The 27795-nt window shown below is 37.7% G+C and overlaps 1 protein-coding gene across 1 annotated transcript; it reads right to left on the reverse strand.

Moving 5' to 3' along the window:
* On the reverse strand, nucleotides 1–27616 carry grb7 (growth factor receptor bound protein 7). Its single transcript, XM_038274068.1, has 15 exons — nucleotides 27459–27616; nucleotides 25031–25198; nucleotides 24030–24156; nucleotides 12561–12717; nucleotides 9247–9368; nucleotides 8282–8356; nucleotides 7442–7579; nucleotides 7213–7323; nucleotides 3275–3373; nucleotides 3072–3155; nucleotides 2869–2985; nucleotides 2350–2407; nucleotides 2164–2251; nucleotides 1067–1160; nucleotides 1–982 (listed from the first exon to the last, which is right to left on the reverse strand). The coding sequence occupies exons 2-15, from the start codon at nucleotides 25165–25167 to the stop codon at nucleotides 836–838; spliced, it is 1554 nt and encodes a 517-aa protein (XP_038129996.1). The 5' UTR covers nucleotides 25168–25198; nucleotides 27459–27616; the 3' UTR covers nucleotides 1–835.
* Between the last annotated feature and the right edge of the window lie 179 nt (nucleotides 27617–27795).

Here is a 27795-nt window from a genome sequence, read left to right on the forward strand (position 1 = left end):
TTTTTTATAAATATTTTAAATCAATATTTGATATTACTAAATTGTCATTTAGTAAATATTTATTGATCATAACTTTTTTAAGCTTTGAATTATTTGAACTAGTAGTGTGAATTTATAATTTTCTTTAATTTGAGGGTATGTAAACCTTTACACACAGCTGTATAAAACAGTTATTTTAGTGTCTTTACCTGAGATACTTTCGCGTACAAAATAGCATTGAGACATTTTTTAAACCTTAAATGCATTAAAGCATTAAAGATCCAATACACCAGAATAAAGTGGTGCAGCTTTTAATATTGTTTCAATTAGGTCAGATCCTGTTATAACTTTAAGGTGCAATTCAGAAATGAATTCATGGCACCTTTTATGTTACTGAAACATCAATGTCTTCCCTGTTCATGGAAATCTGAATCATAGTCAGAGCGCCCTCTAGTGTGCAGTGTGGCTCATTTCCTCCCTGTTTTTTTTTTCTGATTTGACACATTCAGAGGTTTCTGCAGCCATGTAAAGCTACTCAGCAACATGGCACTGAATGAAAGTAAAGTTCAACGTCCATCTTCTCCAAACACTCCCCTCAAAGCTTGAAAGCCTGTCCAGCATGGCTCATTAAGCTGTCTCTGTGGGGACTGTTTGTCGTTCATTAATTACAATAAAAACAGCCAGCATCTGCAGCAACACGTGGAAAATAATCAAGAAATCTAAAGCGAGGAGGCGCAGATGAAAAGTTTCCTCTCTGGTTTACACTCTTTGCCCACAGGCCTGACAGCTTGTTTTTTTTTTTTTTTTTTTTATGGCTTTTGGTGCGTGATGAAGCAGTCCAGAGAGCAGAGGGACCTCAAAGCTGCACACAGATGCAGGGGCGTTTGAGGCGCACTGGCAGGCTGCCCTTGTTGATTTGGTAAAACTCAACCAGCTGCAGGAGGTCAATGAAAAGAGTCTCGCCGTCATCAATGCTGAAAAAGTTTTTTCCATCCTTCAACATCTGCAGAAGGGTTGAGATATAAAGTCAGGCCTTTTCTTAGGAGGGAGATTTAAAGATGATAGGGTAATAGTGACGGGAACTCACCGGGACGATGATGCAATGTTTGACCTTCAGCTCGTAACATAAAGACAGCACGAAGCAGTTCTCATGCATCTGGCTTCTACGTATTAGGAACACCCTGAGGACCCATAGACAGGATGAAAACAAAAACTTGCATGAAAATAAATAATTACAATAATTAAACAAACTTTTTGACTGTGACTTTATGGAACCATCTATGAGGACAAATAAAATGTATTATTGTAACTTAATTCAAATCAGGAGAATATCTTATCTATAGATACATTTTAATATTATTGGAATTTTACTAGGGTTGAACCAATTAATCGGATTAATCGATTATTTAAATAATTGTCAACTAATTTAGTAATCGATTCATCGTTAACTGGAGCATAGAGACTCTATAAAATGAACTTAGCTTCCAGAACAATCCACACGGAGCAGTAATAATACCAAAAATCAATATTTCGCATTTAAGGAAAAAATATATATATTATATTATATTATAAATATTTTCCTAAGGAACTTTTTGCTATCCGCTTATTTATCAATTAATCCAAAAAAAATAAATAATCGACACATTAATCATTAGGCAAAATAATCACAACAGGCTAAGAATAAGTAATGTGTTCTTTTCAAATGAAGTGATAAAAGTTGTCTGCTGTCAGATGTCTAAAACTTGAGATATTCAAGAACTTTATTCCAGACATCTCTAATGTGATTCTGTAGACAGTAAGGGTGTAAGAAAAACAAAATCATTCAAATATCAGGATATTGATATCTATCTATCTATCTATCTATCTATCTATCTATCTATCTATCTATCTATCTATCTATCTATCTATCTATCTATCTATCTATCTATCTATATAGATATATGTTGGTTTTAATTCAAAATAGAGCTGAATCGATTTTTTTTTTTTTTAAATATCCCAAGGCAAACATCCATTTTATTGTCTAATTTTTTTAATAACTTCCAGCCGCTTTGGCAGCGCCAAGAGTCATAAGTATCATATCGCCAATTTCCTGCAAATGAATAGCCCAAGTAGACAGTATGTCTTAAGAGATCCTTCAGTTCAGCATTTAAAATGAAAATAGAGAAACTACATTTTCTTTCTTACCCGTCTGCCAGCCCCTGCTTCTCTATCAGCCTTTCCGCCTCTTTTCTGGATAAACCACCATGAAACCACGGGTGAGTTTTGTGAACGACTATAAGGAAGGAGAGATAAATCAGTTGTTTTTTTATTTTCTTATGAAAACATGTTGGGATTTGAACTCGCTTCCCCCTCGGCCTCACGTGGACTTACAGGAAGTCCCGGGCTCTGCGTTCATGTTCGACTGGCAGCACCTAAGGGCCTCTCTTTTCTGTCACAAAACAAGCAACGGAAAAGGTCAACAAATGTCAGATTATTTCTCTTCTCTCAATAGCTATTTTAAGTTGATACCTTCTGATTTATGTATAAAAAAATAAAACAGAAACCCATCTCAGCTCCAGCTGAGTCTCTGGAGGCCTCGGGTTTTAAAATGTAAAGGTTCATGACATGAAGGAAAAGAAGAAATAGGGATGGCTTCTATAGAAAGGCTAAAGGGGAAAGCTTCTTCCTCCTAAAAAGAATGTGACAGCAAGAGTTCAATTTGCAAAACTGTAATGAATATGAATTGTTGCAATAATTTTTATCGTCCATCAACTCCTCTGAATACAAAATCACTAAACTACGACTGCGAATTTCCAACTTCAGTTGGATCGTTAATCAGTCTAATGACCAGGGTGTCTTTTAGGATCAATCTTAAGACAAGACAACAGACGGAAAGTTGTTCCCTCTCACCCTCCAAGTCTGTCCTTCCTCCTGCTCTGCTCTCTGCGCCTCTGTCGGGTTTTCTATGACACGTCCTCCAGCATTACCTGAGAAGTCCATGGCCACCAAGCTGTCCTCCGACTTGGACTGCAAAGACCACATGCACAGTTTAAGCCCACCGCGTACAGAAATATGAGATCGAATAAGTAGGTTGCATTATAGAACAAACTGACTCTGCCGTCTGTGAGCTTTGAGCCTTCTGGGCTACTTGGCGCCAACTTGGACATTTGGAAATTATGCCGAAGCCGCTCCCCATACTGCATACACAAAAACACACATAATGCTCACAATTAACGTTTATGTCTGTATTTTGCTGACACAATGAGATAAAAAAAAATCGTACAATTAATTTATCAAGAAATATGATGATGACTACCTTAAACAGTCTTATAGCAGACATCCAGAGTGTTCGAATGTGTTCAGTTTCAGCACATATGATCTTTAAATCCTTAACTTGGCCTTGATTCCTGGTAGGCTGTGCAGAAACATCAACAACACATAAGTTACCATCAGAAATTATATCTGTCAGTCATGTGCATGACCGTTGAAGCAATTTTATAATTTTTGTTGAATAAGTTCAACTCTTTTATGGCAGGAAATTACAAATATATCTTTTAGCTACCAATATTTTCCTTTCCATAATTTACTTTGGATTTTCCTCTTACCATTGTTAAGTCTTGTATGTTTTTACAAACACTGCAATGAAGAGTAATTACATTTTTTTTACTGATATATATGTATCTTGTGCCTTAAACCATAATAATTCATTATCTTAACTATGTCCATTGGGTGATGAAGATAAAAGTTTTGCTCTGCTGTTGACTTGGTTGTGCCTTTGCCCCCCACGGTGTTTGAGGACAGAAAAACCACTCCACATTGGATCTCTTTCTCTTTCTGTGAAACTGTCTGGGGGGGTCTTATTGTAAGAGGCACCAGCATGGAAAACCCCGGTCCAAGGTCCGGATCTCCAGACTGATAAGGTTATGTCATGATGCAACCAGAAATGCTGCAAAACAGACCATTTGCAACAATTTTCTCTGAGTTTCAGAATTGAGATTCTGACATATATATACTGTTAAAGTTCATGTGTTTTCTCATATGCTCATATTTTGATTACCAATTATGGCCAAAAGTTCTTTAATGGAGTCCTCATGTCTGCTGGCTCCTAGCTCATTTAAAGAAGGTAAAGAATCAGTTAACCAAAGGATATTGGTTCCTGATTAAGAAAATCATTTAATCAAACATTTTTCTCCAAATAATGTTTTGTTCATCTCTTGTATGTAATATTGTGAATTGGTTTGAAAAGATTCCAATAGCTCCAAATTAGTTTAAAAGTAATTTTATCTAACTAAATTATTCAAGATAAACCTTCCAGATATCACCAAACCCCCCACCCCATCACAGAGGAACGAGGGACCTACCCGCCCCAGCCGGTGAACAATACCTCCTTAACGACCAACCCTTAACAATCATGGACAGGTTTCAGGTATTACAGGAGACAATCCCCCCCGTTAATGGCAATCCCCCCTTTAACGACCGACCCCTAGAATCATAGACAGGTTCAGATATTACAGGCTAACGATGGAACTAACGACCCATTCATCGGTTACCATTGCATGTTTCCAAGCGATACAAGGCGTGTCTATATAACACTCAAACTCACTGCGGATCCAGACATTTGAATTGAGAAAGCTTCCTGGAGAGGTGGCGAAACGTCTTCAAATCTTGAAAACCAAGTCCAGTGGATATTTTTTGAATTTTTACGGAAAGATAAACTTTGGTATTCAACACAAAATCCAAGCTAACTTTTGATATCATTGCATTATCTCTCGATTTTGGTTTTCAACCATGTTTTTCCCTTTTACATTGTAGCTAAGATTCACTAATTTAGTCAAAACTTTTTACTATGTATATATATATATATATATATATATATATATATATATTAGTGCTGTCAATCGATAAAATTTTTTTAATCGCGATTAATCGCATCAATGCCTGAGTTAACTCGCGATTAATCGCATTTTAGTCGCACATTTTTTTCCTGATTGAAAATCATTTAAATACTCTCGATGACATACAAAAAAATACATACAGGCTAGGTTTGTGCCAATGTTCTTTTTTTAAAATGAAAACAGGTCACAGATACTGATTTATGCCAAAAATAACAAATATGTAGACAAAAAAAAGGCCCTGAAAACAGGCTGATGTAAAAGACAGTCTTTACAGTTAATACAGTCTTTTGAACAAAGACAAGCATTTTACCCTACTGCTATAAAATTTAGTAGAGTTAACATTAGATGTTAATTAACCAAGGTATTAATGAACAATTTTCAATCAATACATCAAAATCAATAGACCGACATCACTAAATGGAGGTAGTCTATGCTCTAGAAAGTTACTTTTCAGCCTCTTAACAAGAATGAGAACACACACACACCCACCCACACACACACACACACACACACACACACACACACACACACACACGATACCGACCTGTGGCGTACACAGACGGCAAGAGTGCCGTAGCAGATTCCATTTCACCTCAGTAATCTGTTTTCTCAGCGTATTTCAGGTTGCTACTAGTTACCAGACACTCCACTTCTTTGTTGGTGGTGGGGCTTAAAGAAAAGGCACTAGCGTCACCCAGTGTATGAGCGTCTTTTTCCCTTGAGGAGGTCCGCTCTCGAAGCCTATGAGAAATGCATACACTGGGGGAAAATAGCCCCGCCTTCCCGCAGGCTGCAGCGGGATGTACTTGGAAAATTGTACCATAAAACCACATACCGTTAATCTCACGTTAAAAAAATTATCGCCGTTAAAATGGCCTCGCGTTAACGCGATAATAACGCGATAATTTTGACAGCACTAATATATATACACTATATTGCCAAAAGTATTTGCTCACCCATCCAAATTATTGGAATCAGGTGTTCCAATCACTTCCATGGCCACAGGTGTATAAATTCAAGCACATAGGCATGCAGACTGTTTTTACAAACATTTGTGAAAGAATGGGTCGCTCTCAGGAGCTCAGTGAATTCCAGCGTGGAACTGTGATAGGATGCCACCTGTGCAACAAATCCAGTCGTGAAATTTCCTCGCTCCTAAATATTCCACAGTCAACTGTCAGCTGTATTATAAGAAAATGGAAGTGTTTGGGAACGACAGCAACTCAGCCACGAAGTGGTAGGCCACGTAAACTGACGGAGCGGGGTCAGCGGATGCTGAAGCGCATAGTGCGAAGAGGTCGCCAACTTTCTGCAGAGTCAATCACTACAGACCTCCAAACTTCATGTGGCCTTCAGATTAGCTCAAGAACAGTGCGCAGAGAGCTTCATGGAATGGGTTTCCATGGTCGAGCAGCTGCATCCAAGCCATACATCACCAAGTGCAATGCAAAGCGTCGGATGCGGTGGTGTAAAGCACGCCGCCACTGGACTCTAGAGCAGTGGAGACGCGTTCTCTGGAGTGACGAATCGCGCTTCTCCATCTGGCAATCTGATGGACGGGTCTGGGTTTGGCGGTTGCCAGGAGAACGGTACTTGTCTGACTGCATTGTGCCAAGTGTAAAGTTTGGTGGAGGGGGGATTATGGTGTGGGGTTGTTTTTCAGGAGCTGGGCTTGGCCCCTTAGTTCCAGTGAAAGGAACTCTGAATGCTTCAGCATACCAAGACATTTTGGACAATTCCATGCTCCCAACTTTGTGGGAACAGTTTGGAGCTGGCCCCTTCCTCTTCCAACATGACTGTGCACCAGTGCACAAAGCAAGGTCCATAAAGACATGGATGACAGAGTCTGGTGTGGATGAACTTGACTGGCCTGCACAGAGTCCTGACCTCAACCCGATAGAACACCTTTGGGATGAATTAGAGCGGAGACTGAGAGCCAGGCCTTCTCGTCCAACATCAGTGTGCGACCTCACAAATGCGCTTCTGGAAGAATGGTCCAAAATTCCCATAAACACACTCCTAAACCTTGTGGACAGCCTTCCCAGAAGAGTTGAAGCTGTTCTAGCTGCAAAGGGTGGACCGACGTCATATTGAACCCTATGGATTAGGAACGGGATGTCACTTAAGCTCATATGTGAGTCAAGGCAGGTGAGCAAATACTTTTGGCAATATAGTGTATATATATACACACTGTATAACACTCCTATTAAAAAAGCCTTAATTTTTTACATTTGGAAACATTTATATATAGTCTTGACTTGCATCATTTATATATTCTTGTTATCAAACAATAAATGTATATCAGAAATATATGACAAAGATTAACAAGGTGAGGAATATTTTTGTAAACAATTTCTACCTTTATACAGAAATTAAAGTCAGTTGGAGCTCCGTACAGTTTGCAGCCGTCAACCACTGTGTAAACGTTGGAAACATCCAAATCAGCAGCGAATCTCAGGTGCCGAGGATCCTGATTCCAACATAAAGATTGTGAAACATTTAAATAAAAAAAAACATTTAGGGAAACACTGTGTAAATATTGAAATTCTTTCAGCAGCAATCCAGTTTATGAAAAGAGGTTTCCCAACCTTCTCAAAGCCTTTGGTGGATCTGTAGAGACCGGATCGTCGGAGGGTGAAGTACACCTTCTTCCAGGACTTCTTTCTGAGCCCCTTCAAGTACAGAAACCCTTGGATCTGAGGAGATGTCCCGGGTGTCATCAGGCTCTGTTGATAAAAAGAAATTAGCTCCATCTCTAAAATGCATTTTAAAAACACACACTTAACTGCTTTGGATCCAATCAACAAGGTTTTGTTTTCATTATCAATGTGTTTACTTTGAAGTTAACCAGTTTAAAAATTATTTATTATTATCTTTAGTTTCTTTTTTTTTTTTTTTTACTAACATATTCAATTTAACATTGATTGGTAATCACACTACTGGCTGTCCGATCTTCTATTACGCTGATGCACAGATTTAAATCTAGCAAATATGCATTCACATATATCATCAAAAATGATAAAAATTAAACCAAAAGTATGAGGTAAGATCACAATCAAAATAAACTTGAACATAAAAGCACAGTTGTGTACATAGGCCTATTAGTCAGACCACTGTTGTGAATCCGTATTCTCAAACAGCCGCTCTAGTTTGTATTCATGATGAATAAAGCACAAATTTAAACTTGGGATTTGTATTCATTAGTTATGGAACTTGTAACGATTTAAAGTATATTTTTATGTTTTGCATGAGTTTACAAATGTTTGTTATGCACAACTTCTGAATAATATGTACACAACTGTTATTTTATGTACATGTTTATTTTGATTCTGATCTTACCTCATATAAAATACACAAATGATGAGGAATTCATCTATAGATTATTCTTTTCTCAAACTGCCTTGCTGTTTAAAAGCTCCTTATTTCACCTGAATGAACTCCTCAGATGTCATCTTCTTTTTGGCATCTGTGCTGTCTGAGACCATTACCTCTGGGAAGAAGCGCTGCAGGAAAATTATGAGAACTGTGGTTTCTGTTGACTCACAAAAGTACTAGACTATAGATTTTCAAATAAAATATGTAAATAAAAAAAAATAAAAAACGAACATTACTGCTCTTGATTTTAAACCTTTATTTGTGCAGAAAATATCATAATTAGTTTTTTTAAGAGACACTGTATGTGAAATGGTTCAGATATATTTTTATTAGCCATGCGAAGGGTTTGCATAAAACTGGGCAGATGTTGCTGTGTTTTCACTATGGTAACACCGACCATGTTTGCATATCCACAATCGCTGCCTATTTTTTAAAAATCAAATACCTCACCCTAAACACTAAATAACTGTGATAACTGCTATAATAAATATGTTTTATTGCAATGTTTTTGGGTTTTTGTTTTTTTTTTCAATTGCAGAAAAAGATTTATTTATCCTAACGTTTCTTTTTTACACATCTTTGCCAGGGCGGACACAAAGTCTGTTAGCTGTAAATCAATTTTATGACACATTTATGTGCATTTCCTGATTACAGAAGCATGAGATGGAAAAAAACATGACTTCATAATTTCTGCAGCTTTAATAATGATACAAACAACTTCTTTTAAACCCAGACGATTCCCTGATACAACGAGCAGGTGTTTAAAAACCTGTTATTTTTCCAAATGTTTGAAATGTGAAATGTTTTACTAACATATTCACCTTTCTTCCATTTTGGAAACACAAATTGCAGAGAGGGCTCAATTCACAGAGCTCTGGGAAACTCCTTTGATCAGTTTGAATTATTTAAAATACTTAAGCTGCACAGATGTCAGACTATAACATCTAAAGCCTGTCTGCACAAAATAAAACCCGCTGCTCTACATAATTAAACACAATAAAGGCAAAGCTTTACATACCATTTGTTTATTGAAGAACTCATACTTGGCATAGTTTTTGGAGAATACAAATCTCGTCTTGTCCTTCAGAGACCAGGTGGCCTGAACCTCCAGCACGAGCTCGTCATCCTCCAGGCATCTTTCTGAAAAGTCAGGGTGAAGCTTTAACCCAAACATGTCTTCTTACCATCAGTTTTAGTGCAGTAAAAGAGGAGATATCATGCAAAATCTACTTCTTTTTTTAGCTCTTAAATAAATTTTGTTGTGTACCAAAAGTATTTAAAAGTTCAATAACAAATTTATTCTCTCAAGGTCTTTCATTAATGTATTATATAATGTTATGTCATGTTAATGTCATTTTGTCCAATTGCCAAATTGGACAAATTGCCAAAATGTCCAATTTTCTGTTTGGTCTAAGTATTTGTTGTTGATCACAAGGTCATGGACACAATCTAGCTAATTTAATTTTTTTCCCCTTGCTTTATTTAGTTATTTATTTATTTATTTTATTTTAAGTTAAAGGATGATTAAACAACCCACATCAGAACCTCCTTGTGATGCCCATTAAAATTATTCTTCATGGAAATTTGAGTACATGAGTATGTTAAGTCCTCTTTGTTTGTTTCCATTTTTGTCTTAAGGAACACAGCTTCCAAAAGCAATCAGTGATGTTCCTGGCTCTAGTTTTGCTAAATTATTAACTCCTTAATAACCTTTAAAACCTATAGGCTTCTAAAATGTCTAGTGTAGCCAACAGGTGGGCAATGGACGGTTGGGGTCCTGTACAAAAGAGGCCTTTTAATTAAAATTCTTATTGTCATTATGAACAAAAATAAAATGAACTTTGGAGCTGTCATTAAAAGGCTTTAGGGAGTCTGTGTTCATTCACATTGGAGTTGCATTATATGCAACTAGTACATTTTGTTTTATATTATAGAAAATTATTAATAATAACATCTTTAGACCCCAACTTCTATGTGGCGTGTATTCTTAATTTCTCTTAGCTATTCAGGCTTAATAGGACTTGACCAGTGTAAAACCTCAATTTTTATTTTTTTATTTTATAAATTTTTATTCATATAGTCTGAAATATATGATGTCCACATAAAGACATTTATTTTAAGTTTCGATAAAGCACACTACATTTAAAATTGAGTAATACATTTGATAATTTTTTTTTTTTTTTGCCTAAAGACTATTGAGAGCTGTTTCATTCAAAATTAAATAAATACTGCTATTGATAAATTTTCAATAAATATTCTATTAAATAAATAAAACATCTCCATGAAATAAACATTATAAAACATTGGGTTTTTTTTTTGCTCAAATATTGATTCTTTACTTCGTTTATTTATTTTATTATTTATTTATTCCATAATGGAGATGTTTTTTTTGTGACACTTTCACTTTGTGAAGTTACTTCACATATTCACCACCGCCTCATTTAAAATAAAAGGAGCATAAAATGAAAAACTCAAAGAATAAAAAGTCACTGAATAGGTAAAGTAGCTTTACAAATTAAAAGTGTCACAAATAATAGTCCATTATGAGACAAATAAATAACGTAATTAATCAATCTCTGACTAAATAAAAAAATCTTGAAATATGATCAAATAAAATATTTATATTGTTTTATTTCATGAGGATATTTATTCAATGGAACATTTATTGACAATTTATCAATAGCAGTATTTATTTCATTTAGAATAAAATGGCTCTCCATAGAAGACAGCAGCATGTATCCTTAGTGCATAAGAGAAAAAATTTTTTTTGCCCCTTTGAACAATGCATCTTATTTGAATTACCGTTAATAATTGAAGAAAAACATATGCCTCTAACAAAGTTTAACATGGCATAAAAGATTTCACTTTCACTTTGAAATTACTACTTCAGACTTTGTCTCCTGTGGCTATATATTTGTGCCTCTTCCTGTTTGCTTTTCATCACTTTGAATGGATGTGTGAAGTCTTCGCCTTATCAGCCAACTGAATTCTTCAAGTCTACCTATTGCAGATGTGCTACAGCCCTCAGGCAGTTACATGTAGTCTAATGTGTACTTTGTGTTAAAATATTATCAGTAACATTACTGAAAGTTGTGAAAGGTTTACAGTTTATGTTACTACTTTGAATTACCTAAGTTTTCTCTGCGCTTGTTCAAGAAGGTGAACCTTCAAGGATAAAATACACAGATGCCATCATTTTGAATGACATTTTTCTTTAACACTTTTGCTCTTCGTCAGATTCAAACACATTAACGGGAAATTAAAGGAAAAGTACGGTCATATTCAGAATTAAAATATCTGAAAGTACTTTAAATATGAAACTATTACATACTGTTCAATAAATGATAAGTATTTTTAATTAAGAGTAATTTTCATTTGGATGTGCTTTAGTAGAGGCATCCATGTTTGTTAAAGAACATTACTACCACCTACTGGTTTATGACGTCATGGTGCGGTATCGGCTGTTGATCAAGTCCCAATGCTGTATCTGGTCTTTGTCACAACGAGCTGGCTACACATTACATATTTTTTCCTCTGGTCAAAAGTTTGATAAAACTTCGAAAACCTCCCTCTTCAAGTCTGCAATCCAACAACGAACCCGTCCGTGGAGGATCATGAATTGGATTTTGTTTTCACTTTTACCCGATGTATTACAACATCCAACTGCCATGCACGTGGGCATTGTCAGTTTAACTACAGCTCTCACAAATTTCAATGGAGAAGTCCTCTTGAAATCTTAAATAATTGTTGTTAATTGCAGATGTGTCTCTTCCCATTGATTTTGCTTGTAAAGCGAGGAGAATGGCGCTAGGCTTACTGCACCTTGACGCCACTGCCGGAAGATGTCAGGAGTGAGGTGTTACTATATTTGGTCAAAAATGGCCCCAGTGATAATGACGAAAATTATAATTTTTAGTTTTTTACTGATTTACGCTAAATTCATTAGATCACTGCAAATATATTAGTTTTAGGTATAAATAATGATCCACTGATTATTCCTTGCTGACTGGACTTTTCTTTTCATGGACAACTCTACTGTTGACATCTTTTAACACATTTTCTGCACTACTAAATTATCATACATCTGCTATCAAAACAAACATGTTGGGTGGAGTGGAACGCTCCTCAACCTGAAGGGGTTTTAAGTACCTCATTTGCATTTAGACAACAGCAAAACAAGACACTGCCGGAAAGACGTAAGAAATTACTCTGGTGAATGTCTAAATAGCTACAACTGCCAAAAATTCAGACCAATTCTACTTTATAAAATCAACCACTGAATGATTTAAATGAATAAATTTAGAAGCATGATGTGTTTAAGGTCAGAGTTACCTAGGCCCAGGGTGGGATAGTGTTCAAGGAGCGCCCAGTTCTGGTGATCACTGCAGTGAGCTGACCGGGCCAATAGGAGGCACACCTCTCTGGCAGTGGCTTGGGAAGAAACCCACACAGACCTGGAAGAGTTGTCCTCTCCATGGACTTTAATCAACTGAGAAAAAATGCAGCACAACACCTGCAGTTAAAAAGAGACACTCTAGGACCACTACATTGCATTGAAAAAGTGTTTACCGGAGCACTGGTCTTGTTTAAAGTAGTGTTGCACTGATACCGATGCCAGTATCGGACGGGGCCCCAATACTGCCCTAAAATGGTGGTATCGGTATTGGCGAGTGCCAACAAATAGGGCACCGATACCATTTTAAGAGCCAAAAGTTTATTCAACTATTATCACTTATTCCAGGTAGGCAATAAAAAGTTCTACTTGATTCACTTTGTATTAGATTATTTCCTGCTTCACAAAGGTAGGCAGCAGCTTGACAAAGCCATGATGGCAATTATTTTACATTATTATGGTATCGGTATCGGCCGATACTGTACAGCCAGGTATCGGGGCCAAAAAAGGGCATCGGCGCAACACTAGTTCAAAGCTTTTCTCTCACATGCAAATGTGACTAAGGTCACATGATAACACAGCTTAAAAGGTGACTTTCACATGGTTTTATTAATCAAGGGGGGAAAAACTGTCTTAACCAATCAGTTACTAACTGAAAAATAAGTACCCCCTAAAATGTTGTGTCAAACTGAGGGATTTTTTAAATTAGTTCAGACAAGTGAAAATTTTCAAGCGTGAACAGTGTATTTAAGATATCCCACATGATTCCAACTTGATGCAAGTCCAGACTCTAAATAGGCCACTAACAAAATACTGTTTTTATGGGGGGGATTTTTTTTCAGCAATTCAGAGTTGGACTTGGTGGTGTGCTACAGATACCAAAAGAGAGCAAAGTCAAGACTGAAAGTCAAGACTGAAAGTTCAAGTTCATGATTTTATTCTAGACACACATATTCCTGCTTTAATCAAGCCATTCAGCTGCTGAAGCAGCAAAGCCCGAAACATCACTCTACCCCACCATGGTGTAAAAGATGCTATTTTTTCTTAAATGTATAGTAGTTTTACAGCAGCTATAGCTGGATGTATTTTTCAAAAAAGTTTCCTCTTTTTTTTGAGCATCTTTTTCTAAGATTTTATCTCTATAATTTGGTAAAGACTGAAACTCGTCTAATGGCCATTTGTGGTCAGCAATGATTTTGGTTTTCCGATTATTCCACTAATGTTATTATACCCCAATTCTTTTTTAATGTTAAGCAAATAGGCTTAAGTTTTCCACGGTAAAAAAAAATGGAAATATATCTTCATTAAAAAGGACCTTTTTATGTAATTTTCAATGTTCTTTATATGTTAAACAATAATTTGGTCTACTTAAAAACATAATAACCTTCTCTGTTGAACTATGAGCATTTACGTTTCCAAGTTTAGTCTCCAAATTTAGTTGGTTGTTAAAATAAATTATAAAAATTGATTTTAAAAATATAATTAGATGAGGTCTAATCTGGGATTCTTTCCAGTTGTTTGTTTTATTTATTTATTTCGATTTTTTTGTTTGTTTGTTTAATAAATAAGTTTCGCACTATAATCAGAAAACACATCACAGGATATAACTGAACTTTTTATACATTCATAATAGGAAAAGACACATGTGACAGAAAAACATATTTGAGCAAAAACAAAAACATTATTCTTGTTTTAGAAGGATTATTTCTATGGCCTTTTCAGTGAGCATTTATCCAAACATTGCTTCCATCCACATCTATGATATAAAAACTATCTGTCTCAGAATGTAAAATCCTTTAAGCACAAAATACACAAATAACCGAAAAGTAAAAAGATAGAGATTGCATAGTAAAAAGGAACTGCGAACTTGCAAATACATGGAAGTATCTGAAAACCTCAGTGTTCCAAATTCCAGGTGATTAATGTGTCTGACTCTCTTGCTTTTATTCCAGAATACACTGATACTCACCATAAGTGTTTTGGCGTTTGGAGTTTTGGTTTCTATTAGGGCTGAAACAATTAATTAGATTAAATGTGAAGAATCGATTATTGAAATAATTGTCAACTAATTTAGTAATCGATTAATCGTTAACTGGAGTATAGAGACTTTAAAATATACCTTTAGCTGACAGACCTACTTAGAGCAGAAATAATATAATTTTTATATATATAAACATTTTGCATTCAAGATTTTAAAAAAGTTTTTTCGTCTTTTCATCCAGAATTACTCAAGTGGAAAAGTTTTGGTTTCACCTGGTTTAATTTCATAAAAAGTTTTCTTTAAGAAACCTTTTGCTATCCAATTAGTAATCGAAAAAAATAATTTACAGATTAGTTGCAGCCCCAGTTTTTATAAACTTACTGTAAATTGTGAAGCTAAGAACATTTCGAGCACTACAAGAATCAAAAACCGTGCAATGGATAAGCTTTGGGGATCAAAAAGACAATTAAATTGGTCACTTTAAAATCTCCCTCTTAACACAACAGGACCTACCCTGCATCTCTCTGGACTCAGAATCAGCTGTGCTCGTATACAAGATTAAATTTTTGCAGATTACTAACATGGCAGGATGATTCCCTAATCGAGTGAGACAACGTCTGCATCCGGCGACAGGTTTTAAAGCCAAGAGACGACAAACCTGCCCGGCAAGCAACCTATCACTAAATGAGATCAGACTGGTTGAGTGAGTGCTGGAGTCAATCAGGCAGAAATGAAGACGCTGTATCGACTTGAAAGGTTTACGCTGGAGAAAAACCTCTTTCCATAACCTCTCTCTGCATTCTGATTCACCTTATCTAGTCAGATTATTTTGGGCACTAACAAAGCAAGAAAAAAAAAACTCAATAATTACCTGACATTGGGTGGTTTCTACAACATAAAAAAGTAACCTCCCCTAAATGTTGAAAACTTCAGACTCTTGTCTAGTCATAGCATCGTATTTCAATCAAGTTACAATTATGGAAACTGCTGTAGGGCAAAAACAAGAAATGCACTCTGAGAACTGTGTGTGTGTGCTGCATTATAAAAAGGTCCCTAAGGGCTCGGTTGGCAGATGTCTGAACAGAATCTCACTTTGACAGATGAAGTTTAGAGCCCTGATCTGATTCAAGATGATTTTGGTCACTTCTGTCTGTTAAAATATCTTAAAAACAGCCTTTGATTCCCTACAGTTCAACAAAACGATTAGGGAAACTGAAAAATTATGTTGGAAACTAAATTAACATTGAGAAAAGCAAAATTTAAGAAACTTTTACTTTAAAAGTAAAGAATGCCTGTAAATATGCACAAGTCATACGGCCTCTAATTTCAGTAACATACAAAATATCCCAATTTTGAGTGTTTGCATTTTATTGATGGCTTTTATGAACAAAGAATAATGAAGAGGGAATATTGCACACAAATGTTTAAATGAAGAAGAAAATCACCAAGGGGTAAAAACTCATGCTGTAAAACACAGCTTTCCTATATATATAAATATTTCAATTATTCTCCAGATGCAACATGAATAAACAAAATATCACAAAAGAGTTACATGGATTATTTCCTCCAACAGTGACTATTTCAAGTGTTTGAAATACACTATATTGCCAAAAGTATTTGCTCACCTGCCTTGACTCACATATGAGCTTAAAGGAATAGTACACCCAAAACATGATTAGCCTTCATTTTCTACTCACCTCCATGCTGAACAACACTCTGGAGTACTTTTTTGATATCTCAAATGCATCTGGAGATCTGGGAGGCTTCTTGCTGTCTGCTGACATTCAAATAATGGAGGTCCATGGCGCCCGAGACAGAAAGGTCCATAAAAGTCCACAAAAACGTGTCAATATTCCTCCATACTGCTCGTCCAATGTAATCCAAGTGTCCTGAGTGGGTAGCATCCAGAATTTACTCGAAACGAAGTCATTTAGAATGTTTTTAGAGCATAAACAGTAGTGTATAGGATTTCCTAATAGCGCCCCCATGCGCGCTCACGATTCTACGGAAGCCGGCAGACCAAACCGGAAGAAAGTGCGCATTCAGCGTCTGGTCTGCCGATAATGCAAGCGTAGAAGAAGAAATGTGCTGTTTACCTGTGCAAAGAAAGAAACAACGAAAGAAAAATGTCTGAGGACTTCAGTGTTGAGGAAGAGCATGAGTTCTTTGCCGAGCTGAATGCGCTGGTTTGGTCTGCCGGCTTCCATAGAATCGTGAGCGCGCATGGGGGCGCTATTAGGAAATCCTATACACTACTGTTTATGCTCTAAAAACATTCTAAATGACTTCGTTTCGAGTAAATTCTGGATGCTACCCACTCAGGACACTTGGATTACATTGGACGAGCAGTATGGAGGAATATTGACACGTTTTTGTGGACTTTTATGGACCTTTCTGTCTCGGGCGCCATGGACCTCCATTATTTGAATGTCAGCAGACAGCAAGAAGCCTCCCAGATCTCCAGATGCATTTGAGATATCAAAAAAGTACTCCAGAGTGTTGTTCAGCATGGAGGTGAGTAGAAAATGAAGGCTAATCATGTTTTGGGTGTACTATTCCTTTAAGTGACATCCCGTTCCTAATCCATAGGGTTCAATATGACGTCGGTCCACCCTTTGCAGCTAGAACAGCTTCAACTCTTCTGGGAAGGCTGTCCACAAGGTTTAGGAGTGTGTTTATGGGAATTTTGGACCATTCTTCCAGAAGCGCATTTGTGAGGTCGCACACTGATGTTGGACGAGAAGGCCTGGCTCTCAGTCTCCGCTCTAATTCATCCCAAAGGTGTTCTATCGGGTTGAGGTCAGGACTCTGTGCAGGCCAGTCAAGTTCATCCACACCAGACTCTGTCATCCATGTCTTTATGGACCTTGCTTTGTGCACTGGTGCACAGTCATGTTGGAAGAGGAAGGGGCCAGCTCCAAACTGTTCCCACAAAGTTGGGAGCATGGAATTGTCCAAAATGTCTTGGTATGCTGAAGCATTCAGAGTTCCTTTCACTGGAACTAAGGGGCCAAGCCCAGCTCCTGAAAAACAACCCCACACCATAATCCCCCCTCCACCAAACTTTACACTTGGCACAATGCAGTCAGACAAGTACCGTTCTCCTGGCAACCGCCAAACCCAGACCCGTCCATCAGATTGCCAGATGGAGAAGCGCGATTCGTCACTCCAGAGAACGCGTCTCCACTGCTCTAGAGTCCAGTGGCGGCGTGCTTTACACCACCGCATCCGACGCTTTGCATTGCACTTGGTGATGTATGGCTTGGATGCAGCTGCTCGACCATGGAAACCCATTCCATGAAGCTCTCTGCGCACTGTTCTTGAGCTAATCTGAAGGCCACATGAAGTTTGGAGGTCTATAGTGATTGACTCTGCAGAAAGTTGGCGACCTCTTCGCACTATGCGCGTCAGCATCCGCTGACCCCGCTCCGTCAGTTTACGTGGCCTACCACTTCGTGGCTGAGTTGCTGTCGTTCCCAAACACTTCCATTTTCTTATAATACAGCTGACAGTTGACTGTGGAATATTTAGGAGCGAGGAAATTTCACGACTGGATTTGTTGCACAGGTGGCATCCTATCACAGTTCCACGCTGGAATTCACTGAGCTCCTGAGAGCGACCCATTCTTTCACAAATGTTTGTAAAAACAGTCTGCATGCCTAGGTGCTTGAATTTATACACCTGTGGCCATGGAAGTGATTGGAACACCTGATTCCAATAATTTGGATGGGTGAGCAAATACTTTTGGCAATATAGTGTATGTCAGATTTACAGCTTATCTCAATTATTATTCAATACCACTGAAAACCAATAAAGAAAATATTCCTATGCTTTTTATCCATCAATGCAGAGCACCATGGATTCTAGAGGTGTTCATCTGTATAGTTGCTTCTGGTCCCTCTCACCTTCCACTTCATGATACTCATTAGAGCAGGGATATCAGAATCCACACCTTGAGGGCCAAGGTGCACCTTTTAGATGTCTCTGCTTTAACCCATCAATAATTAGGTCCTAAGGAGACTCTGGAGAACTGTACCTAATCTGAGGGGCTAATTAAGCCATTTGATTTGGGTTTGATGGACCAGGGAGATGTCTAAGAGTCGTAGCATTCTGGCCCTCCAGTATGGGAGTTTGACATCCCTGCCTTGGAGTATGTATGGGGTTTAAGTCAGTTGATCAGTTAGACAGTGATCCAATGCATAATAATAGCAAACTGACAATAAACTTTCCAGATAAAAGGTTGGACAGACTTTGGGGGTCAACTCAGGAGATAATCTAGCTCTGCAAGTCATTACACAAAGGAAACTTTATAATGGACTCATTCTAAGTAAAAGTGGATTTTCTACCTCTCCACTCTTCCTCTGGAATCTGGGAACTTGATTTCCAGTGAAATGGAAACTTTTTAATATGTATGTTGGACTTTAAATCCCTACATACGGTTTAGTCTTTCTCCTCCACAGCCCAGGTTGACATGCTTGTGATGTTTATTGTTCCAGAATCTTATTGTCATTACAATGTCACAGCTACAGAGCAACGAAATTAACTGTCTGTATTTAACCCATCCCCTTTGGGGAGCGATGGGCTGCCTTCGTGGGTCGCCCGGGGAGCAGTGTGGGGGTTAAGGGTCTTTACTCAGGGACAAGAGTGGCAGTCTGTGGAAGTGGAGCTCGAACTCAGAACCTCAGGATTCCTCAACGCCCTAACCACTAGGCCGCCACTCCCCAAAGCAGGCATCAGCGTGTCTTTCTTAAGGGCCCATTCTGGCAGCTCATTCCCCCCTGCTGGGATGCAATATTTGTATCTCTGGCTACGTCTGTGTGTGGTGGCTCTAGATTGGAAGCTCTGATTCAAGGTGGAGTTCAGACATCTTGAATTTCTCCCAAATGCTTAAGTGGCATCTACTTCAATGTTCTCTTAAAGCTGTTGTTATCCTCTTTGCCCATTAACTTTTCCTTCCACTCAACTTTCCATTTATATTATGTATATTGCACTCTAAAAGTGAGATGAGGGGTTAGTTTGGAAGGTGTCAACGACTGAAAAAAAAAAAAAAACTTTTCAATTACATTCTAATTTATTAAGATTCTTCTATAAAGCATGGAGGGGATGATTTAATACAATCTACTGGATTCCTTTGATATAACTTTTAAAGCTTGAATCTGAATGAGGTTGGATTAAATAAACATTGTTATATGAAGCGCAGGGTTTTCCAGAAACCAACACAATGATTAAATGCCTACAAACAATGCTCAGGCCCTACAGTATGAGATCCCAGTATTACAAAAGCTGTGTTGCGTGTCAGCCTGTTTGCATTTCAACCCTGGCAGGAGTCGCAGGCTGACATGCAAAAATAATTACAGACATGTTGATTCTGGCAGCGTTTCCAGATCTGACACACACGGTGTTACAATACAGCCCTTCCTCTCAATCAAAACAACACAAAACTTTGACTTAGGACAAGTTCAGACAAGTAAAGAGGATCTATTTAATGCAGTCACACATCAGACTATGTAGGCTTGGGCCACAATGATGTGATTCAAAGGATTTCAAAGCTGATTATGGCTGCACAATGTTTAATGGCAATACTATAATTATTTTAAGGAAGCAATTCATTACAATCATTTTTTTATGTATTTTCTAATCTTTACTTGCCTTTTCTTTATCACAATGTCACCGGTGACATTATTTTTGGTGAACTTTAACATACAGTGAGGAAAATAAGTATTTGTACACCCTGCTATTTTGCAAGTTCTCCCATTTAGAAATCATGGAATTTCCATTGTAGGTGGATGTCCACTTTGGGAAACATAATCTAAAAATAAAAATCCTGTACTCACAATATATGATTTTTCTAACTATGTATTTGTATGATTCAGCTGCAAATAAGTTCTTGAACACCTGTCTATTAAATAGAATTCTGACCCTCACTCCATTTATTATCCTAAATTAGATGCACCTGTTTGAAGTCGTTAGCTGCATAAAGACACCTGTCCACCCCATACAATCAATAAGGATCCAACTACTAACATGGCCAAGACCAAAGAGCTGTCCAAAGACAGTAGAGACTAAATTGTGCACCTCTACAAGGCTGGAAAGTGCTATGGGGAAATGGCCAAGATGCACTGTGAAAAAAGGTCCACTGTTGGAGCAATGCCTGAAAAAATTCAGTTTAGGCAACTGGACGTGAAGCTCTCTCAAAGACGTTTCACCTCTAATCCAAGAGGCTTCTTCAGTTCTAACTAGTGGGTCTAACAAAGAATAAGGAACGGGCACATGACGTCACACGTTGCGCGGCAGCCATATTGAAAGCTGGTCAGCCCATTGTTTACACTTTGACTTCGCGCCTGTAAGGACTAGCTTTCTTCTGCTAGTAGTTTGCTTAGTTTTTTGCCGTTTCATTTTACCTCTGCTGTCGTTATGGTCACCCGTTGCTGTGTCGTAGGGTGTAGTAGCGCAAGCTGTGACTGGACGGGGAAAAAAATCCCAAATGGATTGTCTTTTTACCGTTTTCCAACCTGGAGGCGTCTCAATGGAAAACAAATGTCCTCCATAACAAAGAGTCGCCGGCTAGCATGGGTCGCTGCTGTAAGACGGCCAAATATAACTTTCAACTCAATCCCTGTGTCCATGAGAGTGTGTTCCCGGCATTTTCATTCTGGTAAGTTACAGAACATACTGTTTTTATTCATGTATCATTTCAAGTTAACCGTTGTTGGCTGATCTGTAGCATGTAGCATGAGCTGAAGTAGGGTTGTGTTCCAGAGGGTTAGCCAGGTCCACTGAAACACAAAACAGTTGTCCTACTCTGTTTATTTTGTCATTAATAGTTTATAATAGGGTTAATAGTTTTGGTTGTTTCACCAGGAAAGCCAGTAGATGCAATGTACACCTCCCATACGTTAGTGCCAGCACCTAGTCTTATCACCACAACAAACACCACACCATGTTGAGACGGTAGCTTACCTTGGCTCTGATGACTGTGTTCTCATTCGGTTTGATTACTTCCATGTCATGAACTTTTCCATCTGTCAGCTGTTTGTAAGCCTCTAGCGACTTGTAGCAGCGAAACTCTTCATGTGTGTAGGCACTGACGCCACACACTAGATAGGAAAATATGTCCTCCCTCGCAAACGGCGGTAGAAATTCTTCCCCAACGCACCACTCCTTGCTTTCTACTTCGTAGGGATCAAGTCCGTTTATGAAGCCCATCTTTTGCAGATAACGGTCCCTGGCTTCCCTCTGCAGTGTGTCTCGGTATATTCCGCATCCTTTCTTCGCTTTTAACATCGCTGTTTACTCGTCTTTGTGCTCTTTCTCTGTGCTGTTTTAGGTCTTTGTTTACCGTAGCAACTAGCTGCCAATATGGCGGCGTACCCAGAATGCAACGCGCTGTGCCCGTCCCTTATAAGGGGGGACAGAAGGTTTGATCCCTCCCACTGGATTGGCCAAGCAGGTCACATGGGAGGTGTTAATGGTCATTAGGGGGTTCTGATGGGTCGTTAACTCCCTCGTCAAGGTGTTTTTGTTCACATGCCTCATTGAAGTGTGAGTTAGGTGAGGGCGACTGGAAGGTGAATCTTCTGAGTAAAGTTCCTAAAAGTGCTTTGTAGGTGGGTGAAAGGTTATGTCTAGAACCACCTCCTCCATAAGACGTCATGGTTTGAAATCACGCACGGCACGGAAGGTTCCCCTGCTTAAACCAGCACATTTCAAGGCCTGTCTTAAGTTTGCCAATGACCATTTGGATGATCCAGAGGATTCATGGGAGAAAGTCATGTGATCAGATTAGACCAAAATAGAACTTTCTGTTCATAATTCCACGAACAGTGTTTGGAGGAAGAAGAATGGAGTACTGTCATTCTTTGCAGGTGTTTTTCTGCATATGGAACAGAATCACTGCACTGTATTAAGGGAGGATGACCGGGGCTATGTATTGAAAGATTCTGGGGAACAACCTCCTTCCCTCCTGCAGTGTGTGCAAAACTGGTGAAAGACTACAGGAAACTTTTGAACTCTGGACTTGCAAGGCTACTGTACCAAATATCAACATTGTTTTTTTTTCAGGTGTTCAAATACTTATTTGCAGCTGTATCATACAAATAAATAGCTTTAAAAAAAATCATACATTGTGATATTTTTTTGTTATTTTTTTTTTGTTTGTTTTTTTGTGGGGGTGGGGGTGGGGGTGGGGGGGGGGGGGGGTTATGTCTTCACAGGGGACATGCACCTACGATGACAATTTATACCCCTGCATGATTTCTACTCAGGAGAACTTGCAAAATAGCAGGGTGTTCAAATACTTATTTTCCTCACTGTATAAGTCAATAAAAATAGGTCAGATATACATCCCCACTAAGTCATAGCTATAGACCCAGCTCCTAAACCAACTATGAGAATCGATTAATGGTGATATTTTTTTATCGTCCAATTAGAATCTGTCTTTAATGCGTCACATTGCATAATATGGGTGTATGTAAAGCCAGGAGTCTCAACTAAATGTTATGATTTCATTTATTATGATTTCATAACTGTAATAAAAATTTTGGATTTAGAATGCAGTATAACACAAGAAGATAACGCAATGAGGATTTTGATGAAATATATTTTGTAGATTTTGGATTTGTTTTATTCCCCAATAAACCCCTCCTGAAAAAGACAGAGGCTATCATTAATCTTTCCTAAAAACAATAATCCTTTACAACATAAAAAAAAACCCTGCAGGGATTATTTCAACATACTTTCTTTACCTCTGTCTGACACGTTGCCCAAGGACTCAATTCTTAAAAGGCACAACACTGCTCTTTAAAACTATACATCAATTTAGTTGCAAGGGAATATTTAAATCATGAAAAACAAATTGCAGTAATAAGCTTGCATGGAAGCAAGAAAACAGCATCACCTAAAAGAAAAAATGATTTTTTTCAATAGCCTAGATGCTATATATTAAGAAATAAGAACTAGAGCAAACTGCACTAAATCTGAACTCTAGTGAGCTAATTAATTATTTTGTTATGCACCTTGATAACTGATGAAGTTAAACGGTCTTCTAGATCAGTGGCTCTCAACCTTTTTCAGGTCACCTCCCCCATTTCTACTATCTACATCCCTTACTGCCCCCCATCAGGAAGATGAAGGCTTCTTGCACCAAACATTATTAATTGCTATTAATATTATTTTTGGTAGTGTTATTATTAGTAGGAGTTTATTGATAGAAATTAAAGCTAGTTTCACTCCGACTGACAATAGACTGATTATGAGGGGACACAGCAGGAAAGGGGCAATGACCGAGTTGAGTGTATAATGCCAAAAAAACCCACCACCAACCAACACCCAGATCCCTGTACAATGCCAAGGGATGCTTTACCAAGTATTTCCCAAACTGGGTAATCGGCAATTAACACTGATATTACTGCTCAGCATAAATACTCACACATTTGTCACTTGATTCTGATGGAAGTGAACTGTTAAGCAATGAAGATTGAGGGAGGCTGCACAGCTCTGGAAAAGGGTTTGGTATGGGGGACACAAAGGGAGACAAAAATTCACCTCCTTTCTTCCTAAAAGATAAAAAAAAAATGAAATCAATAAAACAACAATAGACATGAAAAATAAAACCAAACTTAAAACTAATTTAAATCATATTCTTATTTTTTTTTTTTACTTTCTTTTGAGATAGTAAAACAATTGATACACAGTATATTTTGAAGTGTTAAAGAAACACTTTAAGACTGCATTGAGTGCCACTCGGAATTAGTGTTAAATTAGAACTCTACGTAGTGCATATTTTATTTACTCCAGTTATTGTTGTAATAACTCTAAAAGAGTCAATGTACATTGAGACTGCACATTCAATACTGTGGAATTTACTGTGTAGAAAAAGTTATATTACCAAGCATGTTATCAAAGTTGTTTACCTATATGCTACATTTTGGAAAGGAAGCACCATTGAACACACTGGTCACTTAAAAGCTGGGAGAGGAGAGGATTAATAAGATCAGCAGGGAACACTCCCATATTAACTCTGGGGGAGCTGCAGAGATCCAAGGCTTATTTAGGAAAACATGATGAAAAGGGCAAGTATCCATGCAAAACAAAGGAAACAACAGAAAGGTGAGGATCCGGGTGAAAGAGAACTATGGCTGTAGTTTTGTCTAAATCATGCATGGAGATAGTAAACATGTGGAAGATTATGGTTTAAAACTCTTTGACCAAACCCATATTATGCCTGAATCTGATACATCAACATCAGCTTCATTGATGTACATCGGCTCCTCTCCAGTAAAGAACTTTTTAACCGTGTAGAGGTTCCACTACCTCCACAGAAAGAGGCTTACCTGTTGAGTCAGCACCCAGAACCTCCTCCAGAAGCCCAGTGACTCACAGCCAGCCTGTTGTTGGTGCTACCAGAGTGTGTGCGCCTGCAGGTCCTACCTGCTTGAGATAATTGAGATGGGCTGGGAGCGGCGGACAGGCGGTGACTCAGGTACCAGAGGAGTCAGGGTTAAAGTGGAGCAGCCCAGTGACACCTCTTCCCCAGCTGAGGAATCCTTCATCGAGGAGTCCTCCATATCTTTCCCAGAGGTTTCTGCAGCCTTCTTCCTGTTGATTACAAAACAGGAGGAAATCAGTTTATCCGGACGCAGTGGAAATGTACATGCAAATACTTTGTTGAGGCTCTATTTATCTATTTATAATTTCATCATATGGTGAGTGTACGGAGATATATAAGATGTGCGCTTTAAATACTGTAGAACTTTTCCTCAAATTGCTTCATTTGTCTTTAAGAACTTTTTTTATTTTGCTTTTGAATGAGAATAAACAAATTATCCATAATACTGTGAAACCAAAACTTTTACCACCCCTACAGGCAGATATTTAGTAAACACTGGAACAAAAAATTTAATCCAGCAATCTGTAGCATACTAATCCTTCATTAATTGAGATATCAATTAGTAGTCAATAGTCATTCACCACTACATTTATAAACCCATTAATCCTTGCATTTAATAAGGCAACCTTATATATATATATATATATATATATATATATATATATATATATATATATATATATATATATATATATATATATATATATATATATATATATATATATATATATATATATATATATATCTTCTATAGATACATCCATCTATAACCCATCTCCGAAACATATTAATCTATTCATTATCAATCTATCTAATCTATATTTCATCCAATCCATACTTTTAGGATAAATCTCCCTATCCATGCTTGCATCCTTCTTTAAATCCTGAATTGGTCGATACCTGCATTGAGTTATTCAACCATCTTTCTATGAATTCATCAATGCATCCTTCCATCCCTGCCTTTATTAATGCATCCTTCTCTTCATTCCTCCATGGATCAATCCACCCGTTGCTTGGTCACTAAAGATCTTAATTAAAAGTTGGTATCAAGATATTTTTCCGGGCCACTGAAAAAAAAAATGTAACTGATTTTTAAATATTATTTAAGTTGAATATAGGAATAAATTCAGAATTCTGACTTTAATCTCAGGATTCTGACTTTTTTCTCAGAAATTTGATTTTAATCTCAGAATTCAGACTTAATGTAGATGGGCACCATGAAGGAAGAGATGTGGAAGCACTCAGCTTCACTGACAAAGACAAAGTGGGTTGTTTGAAAGGGCCAGTGACACATTGGTGAAAAATGTCGTAATAAGGCGACTTTTTACGTGCAATGGAGGACCAGAAGGTCATTAAAACAAGAGAGCTAGTCTCTAAAACAGACAGGGCCATGGCTTGTTGCTAACATGTTTGTTAGCTGTCAGAATCCTGAGATTAAAGTAAGAATTTTGAGATTAAAGTCGGTATTCTGAGATCAAATTCGGAATTCTGAGATCAAAGTCGGAATTCTGTAATTTAAGTCAGAATTCTGAGACAGAAAATCAGAATTCTGAGAAAAAAGTCAGGATTCTGAGATTAAAGTCAGGATTATGAGATGAAAGTCAGAATTCTGAGATTAAAGTCAGACTTCTGAGATTAAAGTCAGACTTATGAGATTAAAGTCAGACTTCTCAGAGAAAAGTCAAAATTCTGAGATTAGAGTCAAACTTCGGAGAAAAAAGTCGGAATTCTGAGGAAAAAAAGTCAGACTTCTGAGATCTGAGAGAATTCTGAGATCAGAGACAAAATTCTGAGATCAGAGACAGAATTCTGACTTTTTTTTTTCTTATATTATACCGAAATAAAATTTAAAAATCTGTTACATTTTTTAATGTTCTCAGTAGCTCTAATTCTCTTCCGTATATTTTATTTTTGACTGTTCAAAACCCTTTTTATTTTACAGCCATAAAATTTCCCCGGGCTTTTTTTAATAGACCGGTTGGCATCTCTCATGTTGTTGCCGCTGATTACGTGAAACCAGGAAGGTAGTAAATCTCAGGCTTTAACAAGCAGCGCTACAGGAACAACAGCACGGTTGGTTTCTGTGTTTTTGTTTCTCAAAATAGACTCATGTGGCAGCGAGCCAAAAAAAAAAAGACTGAACAGAAATCCTACAAACACGCAATATGACACGCGAAGACATGAATACACAAAAAAAAATCTGAATCGATAAGGAATATATGTTATAAATATAATTAAACTGATTGCATAGATGAAATGTAAATAAAGCAATGGAGTTTGTCAATTACATATTAAAATCAAACCAAAGCCCTCCTTTTGATGATAAATAAACACCTGTTTATTAAAACAGTCTCGCAGTCTGACTGAGCAAAAACCTAAACAGTACTAAAATGTCACTTCTTTCCCAGTCCAGAGCCATTAAGGCGCCGTCTCTGTCTTCAAAACAATGAAGTTTAACCCGGATCTCACCTGTATCTCTGTGGGTTCCACCTGAGCTTCTACCTGCGCGCTAAACGCCGCGTCTCTCGGCGGGTTTCTGCCATCTGGCTCTGCCTCTGAACTCAGACACTTTGCGTCATGTTGCTTTTTCCGAAGTAGGTAAAAACCCGATGCCGTGAGTGCGGAAAGGTGACAGCAGCGTGCGTAGAGACGTCATGATGGGCGTGGCCTACCCGACAGGTATGAACCAAAAACCCCGCCCCCTCGTGTCAAAGAGATGGCGGATGGTTAAACTGCTTTATTTATGTGTTAATTTTTTCATTTTATTTATTATATATATATATATATATATATATATATATATATA

This window comes from Cyprinodon tularosa, unplaced genomic scaffold (assembly GCF_016077235.1).
Source record: "Cyprinodon tularosa strain WSP-4 unplaced genomic scaffold, ASM1607723v1 ctg90, whole genome shotgun sequence".
Lineage (NCBI taxonomy): Eukaryota > Metazoa > Chordata > Actinopteri > Cyprinodontiformes > Cyprinodontidae > Cyprinodon > Cyprinodon tularosa.